General features: G+C 42.4%; 1 protein-coding gene and 1 long non-coding RNA gene across 14 annotated transcripts in view; one reads left to right on the top strand and one right to left on the bottom strand.

Moving 5' to 3' along the window:
- LOC140483039 (uncharacterized) overlaps positions 1-10,274 on the bottom strand; it is an 87,138-nt gene extending 76,864 nt beyond the window's left edge. For 6 of the 7 annotated variants that reach the window (XR_011961859.1, XR_011961861.1, XR_011961860.1 and 3 more), the window contains exons 1-2: positions 10,044-10,274; positions 9,804-9,878 (exon numbers count right to left, since the gene is read on the bottom strand). This is a non-coding gene — a long non-coding RNA (uncharacterized lncRNA). The remainder of the gene's footprint in view (positions 1-9,803; positions 9,879-10,043) is intronic. The other variant, XR_011961864.1, reaches the window with a different exon arrangement.
- Positions 10,275-10,374: 100 nt separating this feature from the next.
- LOC140483037 (reticulon-1-A-like) overlaps positions 10,375-18,381 on the top strand; it is a 110,433-nt gene continuing 102,426 nt past the window's right edge. For all 7 annotated transcript variants that reach the window (XM_072580933.1, XM_072580931.1, XM_072580928.1 and 4 more), the window contains exon 1: positions 10,375-10,880. In XM_072580933.1, the coding sequence (XP_072437034.1) occupies positions 10,547-10,880 (334 nt within the window). In that variant the 5' untranslated portion in view covers positions 10,375-10,546. The remainder of the gene's footprint in view (positions 10,881-18,381) is intronic.

The following is an 18,381-nucleotide window of genomic DNA, read 5'->3' as shown; positions in this document are numbered from 1 at the left end:
GATAAGGGTTCAGAAAAGATTTACAACGATGTTGCCAGGGTTGGAGAGTTTGAGCTATAGGGAAAGGCTGAATAGGCTGGGGTTGTTTTCTCTACAGCATCGGTGGCTGAGGGATGACCTTATAGAGGTTTATAAAATCATGCATGGCATGGATATGGTAAATAGAAAAGGTCTTTTCCCTGGGGTGGGGAGTTCAGAACTAGAGAGCATAGGTTTAAGCCGAGGGGGAAAGATTTAAGAGACCCACAGGCAACTTTTTCACGCAAAGGGTGGGGTGTGTATGGAATGAGCAGCTAGAGGAAGTGGTGGAGGTTGGTACGATTACAACATTTAAAAGGCATCTGGATAGGTATATGAATAGGAAGGGTTTAGAGGGATATGGGCCAAGTGCTGGCAAATGGGACTAGATTAATTTAGGATATCTGGTGAGCATGGACGACTTGGACCGAAAGGTCTGTTTCTATTGTATATCTCTATGACTCTTTAACTGCACAGTTTGTACATGTGCATGGAGAACTGCAAGCATGTATATCTCATACACAGTTGTGTGCTCAAGGCTATTTTCTTATCCTATTCCACTCTGGTCATATAGTCCTACTCTGTGCACCAAACAGATGCAAAGAGATAAGACACTTTTTATCCTTTTCTATGCACAACTATTTGTTTTCTGGTGTTCAGACCTTGTGGTGACTAATGAATGCTTTACCTCCTGCATGATCAACTCTATGTATGGTCAAACTTGATGTCACCTCTTATGCTAATGTGCCTTTTCTGGGCTAATACTGTCACATTAGGACAAGATCCCATTCTGGTTGTTACAGGAGTTCATAATGGGATACATCCTGTAAATGTTTTGATACATAAGCATCCAGGAAGCCCATTATCAGGGCAAGATTATGTTCAGATTATCTATCAGATTATATTCAGAAACACAATCTAGTGAGCACATCGCTAACACATGTCTACAACCACTGAAAGACAAAAACGCCCGAGATCTCTGACACTCAATGTTGCATATGAACTTATGAATTAGGTGCAGAAACAGGTGATCAGCCCCTCAAGCAGCTCTGCCATCACATAAAATAGTGGATGTTCTGTTTGTGTTTCAAATCCAATTACCTTCTGTCCCATAATCCTTGATTTCCTTGCCTAACAATAATCTAGCTATGTCTGCCTTAAAAATAGTCAATGACTCTGCCTCCATCCAAAAGAATTTTCATCTCTGTCCTAAAAGGGCGACACCTAATTTTAAAAGTGTTCCTGGATCTAGAATCACTCAGAAGGAAATGTTTTTCCATGTCTAGCTTGTTCAGGATATTATACACTTCAATCTAGACATCTCTCATTCTTCTAAACTCCAATGGAAACAAACACAGTCTCTCTAACCTTTCCTCATAAAACAGCCCACTCTTTCCAGGTATCAATATAGAAAACCTTGTCTGAGCCACCTCTAATACGTTTATAATCTTTCTTCAATAAGGACTTCTTCAATAAAACTACAAACAGTATTCAAAGTATGATCTTATCAATGCCCTGCATAAGTAGAGCATTCTTACTTTTATGTTCACTGTCTGTCATAAAAATGGAGAGCATTCCATTGTCCTTTTTTTTACATTACTTGCTGTACCTATGTTTTAACATTCTATACCTAGATCCTTCTTCACCTTGGAATTCTGCAGTCATTCTCCATCTAAGTAATTAGCTACATTTTAATTCTTTCTGCTAAAGTGAACTGCCAGATTTTTGCCCACCTATCTATGTTGGTCTGCAACCCTCTTCACAACGTACTTTCCTAACTACCTTGTGCCATCTGCAAATTTAGCAACCACGCCCCTTTACTTGCCTTCAAGTAAGCCACTAACTTAAATTGTACTAAGTTGAGGCCCTACCACATATCTCTGTGAGACCTGACTTTTGAGCCCTACTATTGACTCACTGTCTAAGAGGATCAACACTCACTTTACTTACTCTTTTTCCTTTTAGATACTTGTAGAAACGTCTGGTATTTCAATTGTAGCTAGTTTATCCTCATATTGTAATTTCTTTCTCCTGGTGAACCTTTTAAATCATTCTCAGCCATTCTTTTTATTCTGATCAATCATCTGACCTGCCATTTATACCCCTCAAAGAGAAAAGCTCCATCACTTAGAAAAAGAGTGATGGGCATGAATAACTAAAGAAATAATGGATAGCATAGAACTAAAAGAGCTTACAAAAATGCAAAACAAAAGATGCTGCTGAATGGGAGAGATACAATGACGAGCCACAAAGCAGCTTCTACTGAAAGGGATTATGAAAAGAAACTTGCAAGTGACATCAAAATCTATAAGAAAGAAGGTTATAGTAACATAAATGGAAAGTGGGCGGTCAGGAGCAATGTTGGCCTACTGAAGACTCAGTGGGGATATTGTCAATGACAATGAGGAAATGGCAGACATGTTGAATAATTAATTTGCTTCAGTATTTAAGTAGAAAAGTAGGAAAACTTGCCAATAGTCCTGAAGAAATTAATACTAAATCGGAAACAGGGACTGAATACAAATTAATGTAAATAAAACATAGATAAAGATGAAGTTAATGGAATTAAAGAGTGACAAATCACTGGGTGTTAATGTTTTCCAGGTAAGGCTGTTAAAGGAAGTTGGGAAACACATTGTAGATGCCCTAACTATAATCTTTCAGTTTCCCCTAGATATAGGGGTCAGCCCTCTGGGATGGAAAATTGCATATGCCTTTTAAGAAGGGTAAAAGAGGAAAACCATGTTATTACAGATCAGCTAGCCTAAAGTCATTGGTGGGGAAATTGTTGGAGTCCATAATCAAAGATATGGAACTGAACACCGTGAAAATTTTCAGTTAATCAGGGAGAGCCAGCATGGATTCGTGACAGATAGGTAATGTTTGACAAACTTCACCAAATTTTTTAAGAGGTGACTGCGGTAGTGAACAGGGAATGTCTATGTGGTTGTTGTTTAAATGGACTTCCACAAGGCATTTGATAAAGTCCCACATAAGAGTGTGTTATCTCAGTCAGAAATCCATGGAATTGAGTGCAAATTTCTGATATGGCTGGGGAATTGGTCTAATGGCAGGTGACAGAAAGTAGGGATAATGGATAGGCACTCAAGTTCGCAGAATGTGACCAATGGTATCCCACAAGGATCTGTGTTCGGACGTCAATTATTCACATTATTTACAAATGAGTAATGGTGTAGACATCCAAATTTGCTGACGACACAAAGTTAGGCGACATTTGTAGACATGTAGGGGATAGCATAAAATTACAAAGGGCTATTGATAGACTATGTGAATGGATAAAATCGTGGCAGCTGGAGTTCAGTGTAAGCAAGTATGAGGTTATCCATTTTGGATTAAAGAAGAATAGATCAGAATACTTTCTAGATGTATTTAAATATAATGGATGTTCAGAAAGACTTGAGGCTTCAGTTTCATAGACCTTTAAAATACAATGAACAGGTGCAGAAAATAATGAAAAAAGCATATGGAATGCCAGCATTTATATCTGGAGGACTGGAGTATTAGGATACAGAAATTATGCTGCATATATACCAAACCCTGTTTAGACTTCACCTGGAATACAGTGAGCAGGTCTGGGCACCACAATAAATGAAGGGTATATTGGCTTTGGAGAGAAAACAACATAGGTTTACAAGAATGATACCTGAACTTTAGGGGTTAAGTTATAAGGAGACACTATATAAATTAGGCCTGTTTTCTCTAGAATTTGTAAGGCTAAAGAACTGGCTGATTGAAGTCCTCAAGATATTAACAGGAAAACAAAAGGCATATTCTTCTCCTTTTCAACCTGGGCATAAATTTCAATCATATGGTTTCACTGCTACCTAAAGAAGCCTTTTTTTTGAGATAATTAATTAATCCTGTCTCAGTACCAAGTCCAGTATAACCTTTTTTCTTGTTGATTTTAGAATGGGTTGCTCTAAGAAATTATCATAAAAGCATTCTCTGAAGTCTTCATCCAAATTATTATTGCCAATCTGATTTGTCAATTTTAAGTATAGACTGAAGTCACCCATGATGATTATAAACACACAAGATTTTTCTTCTTGGATACTTTTTAGTCAGATTAGGGGAGCTGAAAACTACTTCCAGTAATTACTTATTTTTCCTGCTATTCCCCATTTCCATCCAAACTAATTCTGCACTCTGAGCTTCTGACCAAAGTCATCTCTCACTATTACAACAGTGCTATCTTTGACTAAGTGCTATCCTTCCACCTTTGCTGAATTTCCTCTTCTTCTTGAAAGCTTTAAAATTCTCAACGTTTTGGACCCAATCCTTGTCATCCTGCAACCACTCTCTGTAATGCCTATCAGATGATATTTATTTATTTCAATGTGTGCCATCACATTTTTTAAAATTATGAATCCTGCAAATATTCAGATAAAGAGCCTTTAGTTTTGTATTTTTGTAACATCTAGCCTTGACCATTGATGTATTTAACATCTATCATGACTGTTGGTGCATTCCAGGGAGCTGGCATTTGCTGATTCCATACAGAAAATTTGCTGGAGTACTTGGCCATAACTAGCATGTTCAACCTGACGGGATAAGCAGAAAATGTCAGGTAGTGATGCTAAAGGGCCACACTAGGCTGGATGAATATGAAGGAGTTCATCCACTGTCTGTCGACTGTGCTTGCTTTGGCAGGTGAGCAAGGAGCTTCCTCCATGGAAAAGGTGACAGGCGCTTTGATACATTTACAGCAGAATGTTCAGTGGCTGCTGAAAATTTGTTTGGACTTTCACTATCCTTGGGTATTTACTATCAATGACAAGATGATGGCAGGATGAGGCACCTAAATCTCACTCCAGGTTTCCTGTCCTTTTAAGGCACCCACAAGATGGGGAGACAGCCGGGCACTCCAGGAGCTTCATCTCACAACAAGAAGAGTTCTGCCCTTTGCCAGTGACCACATTGCCAATAACAGCACAGGCCAAGGAAGGTACACCTGCATCTCTGTAGGAGCTTTTCAGTAGAATGGCCCTGAGCTTCTTGAGATGCCTGTCAAATTCTTCAAGTTCATGAGTACACACAACTCAGCCAGCTCTTTTCACCCCATTGTGAATGTCAGGGCTGTGTCAATAGGAAGTAGGAAGCAGAGAAAGGGAAGATTAAAAATTTGAGGGCACTTTAGTGGCATAAACATTTCACCACTCCATGTATATGCAATTGACACATATAAATATATATTCAATTGCACTGTTCTAATGTTTATATTGATTTCATATCCTGCGAGGTGCTTACATGGTTGGCTGAAGTGAAAGCAGTGGAACATCTCCACCATTACAAGATGATTCTGTTCTTCCAGCAGGCACCTTTGATTGTATCACAGCAACAGCAATGCGTGTATCTCCACTCTTTCTCATGACCCAGCAAACGTAGCATTTGGGCAATGCAGTCAAAGCTCCAGAGGTAGCATTCAGAAATTGACACTTGTCCAATCAGATCACCAGAGGGATATTGGAAACAGCCATGTTTTTAACAAGCAGTTAATGGGCATGATGCAGGGAAGTGACTGGAGGACTGCAGGAAGCAAAGCTTTTTTTTCCATAGCTGGGGTGTAAATAGCCAGGATAGGTATTTTCAACTTTCGAGGTGCAAACTCGAAAGCTGACTCTTTGCATTTCTTAGTGGGGGGATAATGACAACATGTTTCTGTGTATAATGTGTAGATCATAGAAGTGGAAACTCACTGAGGATGCTCAGTCATTGCAACAGTAAGATGTAAGATGGTAACATTCTACAGAACATTAGGGGTGGAAAGGGATTGATGTGAATAATGATATTAGATTGGATATTCACAGAACTGAGGATCTTTCACCAGGCTGTATGTTCACTATTGTGTCTCTTCAATGGAGGGGTAAATTAGAATGTTGTCATCCTCCAATAAGCATCTTATTAACAGGATGTAGCCACTGTGCAGCAGTTGCAGGTGCATGCGGTTGCTGAAAACCCTATATTTCCCATTTAAGCTTCCCATCTAAGCTGATCAAAAATAAGAACTCAGCCTTTATTGCAAGCAATACTGTAAAACAAAACATTTTTCTCAGTCAATCAGGGGTCTTGAATCAAGCAAACAGTGGACTTCCAGCCAGCTGGTCCATGATAAACAGAACATTAAAAGAAGCAGGTGAGCTATAGGGAGAGATTGAGTAGGATGGGGCTGTTTTCCCCGGAGCGTCAGAGGCTAAGGGATGACCTTATAGACGTTTATAAAGTCATGAGGGGCATGGATAGGATAAATAGGCAAAGTCTTTTCCCTGGAGTGGGGAAGTCCAGAACCAGAGGGCATAGGTTTAGGGTGAGGGGGGAAAGATATAAAAGAGACCTAAGAGGCAACACTTTCACACAGAGGGTAGTAAGTGTATGGAATCAGCTACCAGAGGAAGTGGTGGAGCCTAGTACATTAGCAACATTTAAAAGGCATCTGGATGGATATATGAATAGGAAGGGTTTGGAGGGATATGGGCCGGGTGCTGGCAGGTGGGACTGGAGATCTGGTCGGCGTGGACAAGTTGGACTGAAGGGTCTGTTTCCATGCTGTATAACTCTATGACTCTATGTAGCTCTGTACTACTGAAGTTTGAGACTATGAAGTTTTTCACATGTCTCTCTGGCTTGTCAGATCATAACACTTTCAGCTTTAGCAAATAGAGTTCAGGAGAATCCAAAGGGTTTTTACATCTCTATGACTCTACGACAAAAGGATAACTATGGAGAGAATAGGGCTCCTCAAAGATCAGCAAGGCGGTCTTTGTGTGAAGCTGTAGAAAATGGGGGAGATACTAAATGAGTATTTTGCATCAGTATTTACTGTGGAAAAGGATATGGAAGATAAAGAAAGTAGCGAAATAGATGGTGACACCTTGCAAAATGTCCATATTACAGAGGAGGAAGTGCTGGATGTCTTGAAATGCATGAAAGTGGATAAATCCCCAGGACCTGATCAGGTGTACCCTAGAACTCTGTGGGAAGCAAGAGAAGTGATTTCTGGGCCTCTTGCTGAGATAGTTGTATCATCGATAGTCACAAGTGAGGTGCCAGAAGACTGGAGGTTGGCTAATGTGATGCCACTGTTTAAGAAGGGTGGTAAGGACAAACCAGGGAACTATAGACCAGTGAGCCTGATGTCGGTGGTGGGCATTTTGTTGGAGGGAATCCTGAGGGACAGGATGTACATGTATTTGGAAAGGCAAGATCTGATTAGGGATAGTCAACATGGCTTTGTGCATGGGAAATCATGTCTCACAAACTTGATTGAGTTTTTTGAAGAAGTAAGATGAGGATTGACGACAGCAGAGAGGTAGATGTGATCTATATGGACTTCAGTAAGGCGTTCGACAAGGTTCCCCATGGGAGACTGGTTAGCAAGGTTAGATCTCACAGAATAAAGGGAGAACTAGCCAATTGGATACAGAACTGGCTCAAAGGTAGAAGACAGAGGGTGGTGGTGGAGGGTTGTTTTTCAGACTGGAGGCCTGTGACCAGTGGAGTGCCACAAGGATTGGTTCTGGGTCCTCTACTTCTTGTCATTTACATGGATGCAAGCATAAGAGGTACAGTTAGTAACTTTGCAGATGACACCAAAATTGGAGGCGTAGTGGACAGCGAAGAGGGTTACCTCAGATTACAACAGGATCTTGACCAGATGGGCCAATGGGCCAGGAAGTGTTGGATGGAGTTTAATTCAGATAAATGCGAGGTGCTGCATTTTGGGAAAGCAAATCTTAGCAGGACTTATACACTTAATGGTAAGGTCCTAGGGAAAGATGTTGTGAAACTTGAAAGGGTTCAGAAAAGATTTATAAGAATGTTGCCAGGGTTGGAGGATTTGAGCTATGGGGAGAGATGAACAAGCTGGGGTTGTTTTCTCTGGAGCGTCGGAGGCTGAGAGGTGACCTTATAGAGGTTTACAAAATTATGAGGGGTATGGATAGGATAAATAGACAAAGTCTTTTCCCTGGGTCGGGGAGTCCAGAACTAGAGGACATAGGTTTGGGGTGAGAGGGGAAAGATATAAAAGGGACCTAAGGGGCAATGTTTTCACGCAGAGGGTGGTACATGTATGGAATGAGCTGCCAGAGGAAGTGGTGGAGGCTGGTACAATTGCAACATTTAAAAGGCATTTGGATGGGTATATGATTCGGAAGGGTTTGGAGGGATATGGGCCAGATGCTGGCAGGTGGGACTAGATCGGGTTGGGATATCTGGTCAGACTGAAGGGTCTGTTTCCATTCTGTACATCTTTATGACGCTATCTTGACATTTGTGAGGGCCTTCTTGGGCCATTTCAAGACCTCCATCTTCATAAAAGCAGATAAGCCATTCAACCCTATAAGGCTACTCTGTCACTTGATATGATCCTGGCTGATCTTCAAGCTCAGTACCTTAATCCAGCCTCTAGCCATTTTTTAAAGCCTATTAATTATATTTTTCTTCCATTCTCAACCTTTCAAGAAGGGTCAAGGGGCAAACATTAACTTGCTTCATAGAATCATAAAATCCCTTCAGTGGGAAAGAGGTCATTTGGCCCATCCAGTCTGCACCGACCTTCCGAAGAGCATGCCACCCAGACTCAGCTCCTCCACCCTCTCCGTATAACACCACATTTACCATGTGCTAATCCACCGAACCTGCATATACCTGGACACTATGGGGCAATTTCCCTTGGCCAATCGATCTAGCCTGCACTTTTGGACGGTTGGAAGAAACCAAAGCACTCAGAGGAAATCCATGCAGACATGGGGAATGTGTAAACTCCACACAGTCACCCAAGGTTATATTCTTACAAATTGCTAGAGGTCCCTCTGCACCTTCACAAAACATTCTTTTAGTTGTTTACAAATTAGACTTTTACAGAACAATTATAGCACAGGAAGCCATTTTGCCCATCATGTCTCTGTTGCCTCTCCAAATGGAAATCTCACCAAAGCATTCTCCTGCCTTCCCTGTCATCCTTCATATTGTTCCTTTTCAAATCATCATTCTTTTGAATAACTAATGCACACCAGCATTTACTTCTCCAAAGAGAATGGTCCTGACTTCTCCCTTGAACCACTCTCATAAACATCTTCTGTACTCCGTCTATTACTCTCTTCTCAAAGTGCAGCAGCCAGCTTTGGAAACAATACCCTGGGTGAGTCCCTCATAACCTCCTTACTCTTGTACTGCATATTACAATTACAATTTTCTATTAATAAATACTAGGCACCATATCCCATATGTTTTTTTGCTAATGAAAACAGCTAAGACGTTTTGGGTAGTTTCACTATCACCAATCCTTTTTGCTGGCATCAGTCCATGCTATTTATACTAAGGAGAGGATGCACTCTTCAGTAAAACAGGCTCAATCTTGATGAACAATTTTTAAAATAAAAATGTATATTACTTAGTAGCTGGTTACATTACATTTGAGATACATGATTGTATCTTGTGTGAGGCAGGTTCCACTTAAAGATTAACTTAATCTATGTGCTACCAGCACTAACAACGATTATTGTGTAACTCATTGGATACAGAACTGAGGCACAGTCCTTTACGTCCTGATGATGCGCCTTATCGTGAAATTAATTATCCCTTTCAGGTATTAAATGCCTGATAAAACACTGCATGCTTTATTAAATGTTTTCTCAAATTGTCCTATCACTGATTTTGAACTCCTATATGTATCGTAACTTCATCATACGTTGTCTCCTCATTTTTTTCCCCCCCAAGTGCATGACCTCACAATTACGTGCATTGAAGTCCAAGTAGGTACCCACCCTCTCCAGTAATTTGTCAGCAATTTATAAGGCCTTAATTCTCACTGGGACGTAAAATATTTTCACATTCCGTTCCTGCAAAATAAAATCACCACAAATGTGATAAGAGTTTAAAATTTAAAAACATAGTTTCTTAAGAAATATACATTTTTTTTCTTAAGATAGACGTGATATTTCCAAACCCCTCAAGGACTACACATTTTCTTGAGTGATTTGCATTCATTATTATAATTTCCTAACCTTTTTGCACCTTGAACTGCGGAACAAAATAATCCTCTTCAATTATGGCGCAGGATAAAACTGGGTGGACTAACATTGGCACGTCTAACCAATCAGATTATAACCTCAAACCCCTTTATCTTCATTGGTCCAGACTGATCCACTGGCGCCGAGGATGACCGTCGTCCGCTTTGTTGATTGGCTGAACATAACGTCATTCAGTTCATTCACCTCCTCTCGGTTGGGCTGGTCTCCGGAGCCGGTGGCGCCAGGTTTCTATGAATCACGGCGACGCCATTTTCTATTATTATAATCACCGCACAAGGGGAGTGGGCAGGGAGGGGTGGTCTCCTGCCTTTTTACTCAATTATACCCGCCTCTGTCTGGTGGCGCACTTCTCAACCTTTCAAACAGGCGTCAGCGACGCTTTAACGTTTTAAGTCAATTAGGTAGGTGAAGACGAACAGTTAAATTTGTTTAAAAAAAATAAAGCCTGAAGATTTTAAAAGAACTAAGTCAGAACCATGACAGATCCCGAATGGCAGTCTCCTTCTGTCTCGTCCTCGGCTCGTTTAGACGACGTTGTTGACGATCGTACCGCCGAAGGTATGGAGGAAATGCTGGATGATTTGGATCCCCTCAAGCCTGGAGCTGGCGACGCACCCAGATTTGTACCTTCGGTCCCTGTACCTCCGGCTCCCAGCGGCTTCGAGCTGGCAGAGAGCACGAACATCGGCGATGAGGATACCCAGATTCCTCCACTTCTGCCCGCCAGAAGCCGACCAGAACCAGACTCCACCTCAGAGACGGCGCCTGCTACATCCACAGTGTCCGCCAAGACTTGTCCAGAGTCTGCCGGTAAGTTTTAGGACTACCAACTTCACCCACCGCGGCTCATTATAACAAGATACTGTGGTAACCAACTCAACCAGAGAGCATGAGGCTCTACAACGTCGCCCCACTTTTAGTTCGACGTTCTTACATTTTTAACTAGAATTTACATCTGAAAGTAAGTTAACACGTCCTGCACTTTCCGCCACAGCGATGAAGCAGTTCGTTGTATTGTGTTTTTAATTGCGATTTGTGTTAAATGGCGAAGTTTTAAGTGACTGGTAAAATCAGAACGAAGCTAGTGAGTCCCGATCTTCGATAGCCCTGTTGAAAGGGCGGTGGTTGCAGATCCAGTAACTTCCAAAGGGAAATTTAATGAACCGAGAGAAACAAAGGGGGCTAGAACTGGCAGAGGCAGGACATGACGGCCCGAATGCTGCCTCCCGATTGTTAAAAGGTTTGGGTGTGTAGTGTATAGACTTTAGGGTTTAAATGAGTGACAATGCTTCAGTTGGCGTAATGTAACCGCTATAATCGGTGGATGTCAGGCAGCATGAGAAAGGGAAATCAGCCAGCGGGCCGTTTCCTGCCGTTTTCATTGACTGTCGCCGGGACGTCTCCGTTGATTGGTCAGAGCCAGTGTCAATCAGGAAGCTAGTGCCGATGGCATCTCCAATCACCGTGTGTGGGGGTTGGGCTTTCTGACAGGAGCGGCTGGCCATGCGGTATGATGTCCGTTCTGAAGGGTCACTAGACGTTAACTCTGATCTCTCTGCACAGATGTTCCCCAGACCTGCTGAGATTTTCCAGCATTTTCTGCTTTTGTTTTAGTGTTACGTGTGTGCAGTCAAATTCGTACAAAAGAATGATTCACTTAATTAAATATGGGCACCTGTTAACTGCCGAAGTATTTGGTCACTTTTTGTTTTGACCCGCTTTGTAATCTCTTCAATATCTGGAATTGATGTGGAGCAATGATTGCAGCTGACTGAAAACTAAAAAGCTGCATGGCGCCCCCTTAGTGTCACACTGCAGCATAATGTTTGAAAACTGGTTCCAATTGAAATTAATATTGCCTTATAAGGGGTAGGAGAAAATTATTTACTTCAAATAAAATTTTAATGTTTACCTCTAGTTCATGAGCTCTTCACACATAAGCATTCCAACCAGAGGTGAAATGGGCAAGGTGATATTTACAACAATCAATTGGCAGTCTAGGTGGTAGCAGAGTAAGAGAGTTCTGGGAAAACTTCCAGTTGACCAACATATATCTCATGTTGTTCTTGGGCATTCTGAAATTTTGTTGATATGTTCAGCACCAACCTGTCTGTCCCCTTTTTAAGTCACAGCTCAGGTAGTCTAAATGGTGAATCTGTGTCGAACCTACATGTACAGTTCCTTGGGTTAATCAGTGAGGAATTATGGCTGATTTGTGAAAACATAGGCAAATTTGACAATGATCTTAAAGCAACTCATTATTTTGCCAGTATTTCGGAAACTGATTCTGTCTTTGATTCTTAGATTCTCCCCTAACACCATTCACGTTGAATCTTTTTAATCTGTGGATGCTATCTACTTTTTAAATTTTATACTTGGGGTCCCTGTTGGGTCCCAAGGCCTCAAACAGTCCTTCTCAGTGAGATAAAGGTTTACTTGCTTCTCCAACCTAGTTTACTGTATCCACTGCTCCCGATGCGGTCTTCTCTACGTTGGGGAGACCAAACGTGAACTAAGGGAATGTTTCGCCGAACATCTCAGCTGAACCCGCAAGAGCTGAGCTGACCTGACCTGATCTCCCAGTCACAGCCTATTTTAATCCCTGTTGTTTTGGCCAATATCTGAGGTCATGTCTGCTTGTGAGACCTTGCTACTTTCCCATCCTCCATTTTTTGGTTGCAGTGTCTTTGTTCTTTTGCATCTTCTATCACTCCTAACCTGACTATGTTTAAAGTTGCTAACAGGACATGTACTAACTACTTTACTCTTTCCCTCTTACTGGGAGGTGTTTGCTGCTAATCAGTCAGCTGTTCTTATCTGTTCAGGATTGACACCTTTCCCTGCAAGTCAACTTTGTGTGATGTTTGTTCTTACCTTACTGATTTTGTTACTGTGCAGGTGTATTGATTGCAATTCCACTTTTTGATTTGCCTCTTGCAGATTAGAATTTGCAAAACTTACATTCAGCTGCTGCTGGCTCTTCTATAGCTGCGCCAGTTTGTTTTTGGCCGTGAACATTCTTGTGACATGCTTCAGTGGCCCTTTTCACATGTGGCTTGGAAAGCACATAAGTGTTACTTATTTTACCCCTCTTTTAACATGAAGTACTTGAATAGGAGCCTTAATGAGTCAGTGAATAAAATTTTAAGCAGGTAAGCATCGTAATACTTCAGACAAAAGTTTCCATGAGCAGGGTTAAAGGGATGGCAAAGATTCACTAGCATGCAAAACAAGCTTACAACCATTAGGTAAGATAACTAAAGTTGATTCACGGATACTGCTATGGGCATCAGATGGCTAAGTTAGAATTTGTTATGGTATGTTCTAAAACTTTCATGATGGTGAGATTCAACAATAACCACCACACCTCCATTTTGGTGAATTAAAATATTTATACTCAAAAATATGATGTGCTTTAAAAACATACTTTCAGCAAACAAACTTTTCCCATATGTACTGGAACTAGTGATTTGCAGAGATTTAACTGATATATTTGTATGTATTTTAGGGTCTAAATTACAGCAGAATGTGACTTCCGTAAAGATTAAGCTAATATTTATCATGAATCTAGCAACTGTGAATTGCTATAAACCTTTGTTCTGCAATTAAAAGCTGCTCTGAATTTGGAGCTTTGATTTAGTGTTTGTAATGGATTTCAGTAAATTAGCTTCTGTACATACAATTGAGTTAACTGCATGATTTAACTAAGCCATTGCTCACAGCTGTAAGGTGGTATAACTGCATTACCATATACTGTGTCAAATGATAGATTCCCACCTTGGTTTGGCAGGAGTGACTACTGCTGCTTGTTGGCAAATTGGTTGAAAGGAGCAGTTGTTGTTGAAGAGATGAGATTATTGCAGAATTAGTTAAGAAGTGCTTGAAGGAGAACATTCTGATGAAACTAGTTGTCATTTCTATGCTTATTAATAATTTGAAGACACCAGATTGGGGGAGAGTGTATACATGAAAACACTTGTTGAACGTGGATGTAATTGGTTTAAAAAAAAGCCTTACTATGAGTAAGTGTTTGTTAACACTTCGAGCAAGGGTATGCCACTAATAGTTGGAAAATGTCTAACATTGGTAGAGGAACACTGGGGTCTAATGGTTCAGGTACACTGAAAAACATAGAAAGTGGGGCAGAAATAGGCCGCACAACCTTTCAAGCCTGCTCTGTTATTTGGTATGATCATAGCTGATTATCCAACCCAGCTGTTTTTCAGCTTTCCCCCTATATCCTTTGATCCCTTTATCCCTAAGAGCGATGTCTACCTCCTTTGGAAATATTCAGAGTTTTGGCCTCACTTGTTTATTGTGGGAGAAAGTTTCCCAGGCTTTCACTCTCTGGCTGAAGAACATCTCCTCATTTCAATCCTAAATTGCCTACTCCATTGTCCTTAAATCTTGACCCCTCTTTCCAGACTCAGCAGTCATCGGGAACATCCTGTGATTACCCTATCTAGTCCTGTTAGAATTTTATAACTTATGATATTCCACCTCATCATTCTTCTAAATTCCAGTGAAAATAGTCCTAATCGATCTGATCTGTCTATTTATATATCAGCCCTGGCATCCCAGGAATCAGTCTGGCAAAGTTTGTCGCACTTCCTCCATAACCAGAACATCCATCCTCTGACAAGGAGACGAAAACTACATAAACTACTTCAGGTACAATTGTAGCAAGACATCCCTGCTCCTGTACTTGAATCCCCTTCCTATGAAGGTCAACATACCATTTGCTGTCTTTACTGTCTGGGTCACATGCATGCTTACTTTTAAGTGTAAAATGAACAAGGCACCCAGGTCTTGTGGCACCTTGTCCGTTGCCAATTTCTTGCCAGATAATCTGCCTTCCTGTTTTAAATATCCAAAGTGGATAACGTCACACTTTCCACATTACAGTTCATCTGCCATGAATTTGCTCACTCACTCATCTTGTGCAAAACACACTGAACCATCGCTCCATCCTCCTCACAGCTCATCCTTCCACCCAGCTTTGTGTTGACTGCAAACTTGTAGCCATTATGTTTGTTTCCTCCTTGACCTCTTTATCGCCAACTGTCATCGCAAAATTGACTGTCTCAACCTGTCCAACCCTCTTACCCACTTCAAACTCTTACTCTTGCATAAGTAGCCTTTCAGTCCTTCAGCTCCAACCCCAACCTCACTGTTAAACTAGCTGACAAAGGGTGCAGTGGTAGTATGGCACGCAAACTCTACCTCACCGAAGCCAGATGCCAACCTGCTGACACCACCTCCTACTGCCCCATAACCAAGACCTCACCTCTTATCACCAAACCATCATCTCCCAAACCATCCATAACCTTATCACCTCAGGCAATCTTCCATTCGCAGCTTCCAACCTAATAGTTCCCCAACCCTGCACCACCTGATTCAACCTCTTACCCAAATTCCACAAACCTGACTGCCCTAATCAACGCAACTGTCTCCACCTGTTCCTGCCCCACTGACCTTCTCCCCTCATATCTCAACTCCGTCCTGTCCTGTCCATAAATTCCACATATATATCCAGGGCACCACCTACGCCCTCCAACTCCTCCATGACTTTTGATTTCCCCAGCCCCCAACACCAACTCTTCACCATTGACATCCAGTCCCTATACACCTCCATCCACTAACATGAAAACCTAATCGCCCTCTGTTTCTTCCTCTCCTACTGATCCAACTAGCCGCCCTCCACCAACACTTTCATTCGATTGGCAGAACTGGTCCTCCCCCTCGACGACTTCTCATTTTAATCCTCCCACTTCCTACTGACCAGAGGATTAGCCATGGGCCCTGGTTATGCCTGCTTCTTTGTGGAATAGTCCCTCTTGAATTACACCAGCACCATTCCCCCACCTTTTCCTCTGCTCTGTTAATGACTGCATCAGCCCCAACTTGTGACCCCATGAGCACATTGAATGGTTCATCAACTTGAACATCTTCCACCCTGACCTCAAGTTCACATGGACTATCTGTGACGTTTCCGGTGACCGACTCAACGTGGGCATCCATTTGAAACTCACCGGCTCCCACAGTAGCTTTGATTGTGTTTTCCCCACCCCCTCCATAAAAATATGATCCCTTACTTCCAATTCATATTCATCTGCCTCTGCCATATCTGCTTCCAGGAGGTGAAATTCTACACCAGGACATCCCAGATGTTCTCCTATTTCAAGGACAGCAATTTCCCTTCCCACATTCAACAGTGCCCTCCATCTCATCTCCACGTCCTACACCTCTGCTCTTGAACCCCACCCATTCAACTGCAACAAGGATATGCCCCCCCCCACCCCCAACGTTCCACCCCACGAATCTCCAGGTACAGCATATCATCCTCTGCCATTTTCACCACCTACAGTCAGATCCACCACCAAAAATATATTTCCCTCCCCACTGCATCTGTGTGTCCTGCAGAGACCATTCCCTCTGCAACTCTGTCAGGTTCGTGCCCCCTTGCCAACTCGCCCTCTACTCCAGTCACCTTCCCTTGCCATGGCATGAGGTGCAAAACCTGTCTCCACACCTTTTTTTTTCTCTCCCACCTCCCCCCCCCCCCCCCCCCCCCCCCCCCCCCGCCCCCCCCGGACCTCCATCCAAGATTTGAAAGGATAATTTCAAATCCAGCAGAGATTTTCCTGCACATCCACCTACCTCCATCTACTGCATCCACTGCTCTCTATGTGGTCTCCTCGACATCTGAGACAGAACACCAACTTGCAGAGTGGTTCAGGGAACACCTGTGGTCTGCATGCACCACCCAGCCTCACTGCCATGTGGCCAACTATCTTAACTGTCCCTCGCACCCCAAGGATGTGGAAATACTAGGCTGTATTCTGTATCTGTTGGTATGCTGTCTCTCCCCAATCCCATATGCTTTATTTTTACTTGCTAATTTCTTAAATGGGACCTTTATCAAAAGTCTTCTGCAAGTCCAGGTAAACCATATCAACTGCTTCTCCCTTATCAACTCTACTAATTCCAATATTGCAAAATTCTGGTAGATTTGTAAGTCCATGTTGATTCTGTCCAATTTTGTCACTGCTTTTCAAGTACTATGCTAATTAAATTAGTGGGCGGCACGGTGGCACAGTGGTTAGCACTGCTGCCTCGCAGCGCCGGAGACCCGGGTTCAATTCCCGCCTCAGGCAACTGACTGTGTGGAGTTTGCACGTTCTCCCCGTGTCTGCGTGGGTTTTCTCCGGGTGCTCCGGTTTCCTCCCACACTCCAAAGATGTGCAAGTCAGGTGAATTGGCCATGCTAAATTGCCCGTAGTGTTAGGTAAGGGGTAGATGTAGATGTAGGGGTATGGGTGGGTTACGCTTCGGCGGGGCGGTGCGGACTTGTTGGGCCGGAGGGCCTGTTTCCACACTGTAAGTAATCTAATCTAATCTAATCTAAATATTTTTAAATGGCCTCTGGCAACAGGAAAAATGCAAATGTCAGGCTAATAGGCCTACAGTTCCCAGTTTCTCTACCTCCTTATTAAATAGTGGGGTTACATTAGCGACCCTCTGATCTATAGGGACTGATCCAGAGTCTATAGAATCTTGAAAGATGGCTGTCAGTGCATCTATTATTTCTAGGACCATCTTCTTGAGTACTCTGGGATGTAGATTCTGACCTTGAGATTTATTGGCCTTTAATCCCATTTATTTCCCCACTAATTTCTTTCAGTTCCTCCCTCTCACTAGATACTGTGCTTCCCAACATTTTTCAGACATTGGTTCTGTTTCCATGATGGATGACACAAAGCAGGCCAATTCAATAAATACTATCTTTACTTAGAGTCATAGAGATGTACAGCATGGAAACACACCCTTTGGTCCTACTCGTTCATGCGGACCAGATATCCCAACCCAATCTAGTCCCACCTGCCAGCACCTGGCCCATATCCCTCCAAACCCTTCCTATTCATATACCCATCCAAATGCCTCTTAAACGTTGCAATTGTACCAGCCTCCACCACATCCTCTGGCAGCTGATTCCATACATGTACCACCCTTTGCGTGAAAAAGTTGCCCCATAGGTCTATTTTACATCTTTCCCCTCTCACCCTAAACCTATGTCCTCTAGTTCTGGACTCCCCGACCCCAGGGAAAAGACTTTGTCTATTTATCCTATCCATACCCCTCATAATTTTGTAAACCTCTATAAGGTCACCCCTCTGCCTTCGGCGCTCCAGGGAAAACAGCCCCAGCTTGTTCAGCCTCTCCCTGTAGCTCAGATCCTCCAACCCTGGCAATATCCTTGTAAATCTTTTCTGAACCCTTTCAAGTTTCACAACATCTTTCCGATAGGAAG

This window comes from Chiloscyllium punctatum, chromosome 11, assembly GCF_047496795.1.
Source record: "Chiloscyllium punctatum isolate Juve2018m chromosome 11, sChiPun1.3, whole genome shotgun sequence".
Lineage (NCBI taxonomy): Eukaryota > Metazoa > Chordata > Chondrichthyes > Orectolobiformes > Hemiscylliidae > Chiloscyllium > Chiloscyllium punctatum.
The sequence above is the reverse complement of the archived record's forward strand: the minus strand, read 5'-3'. Positions and strand labels throughout refer to the sequence as shown.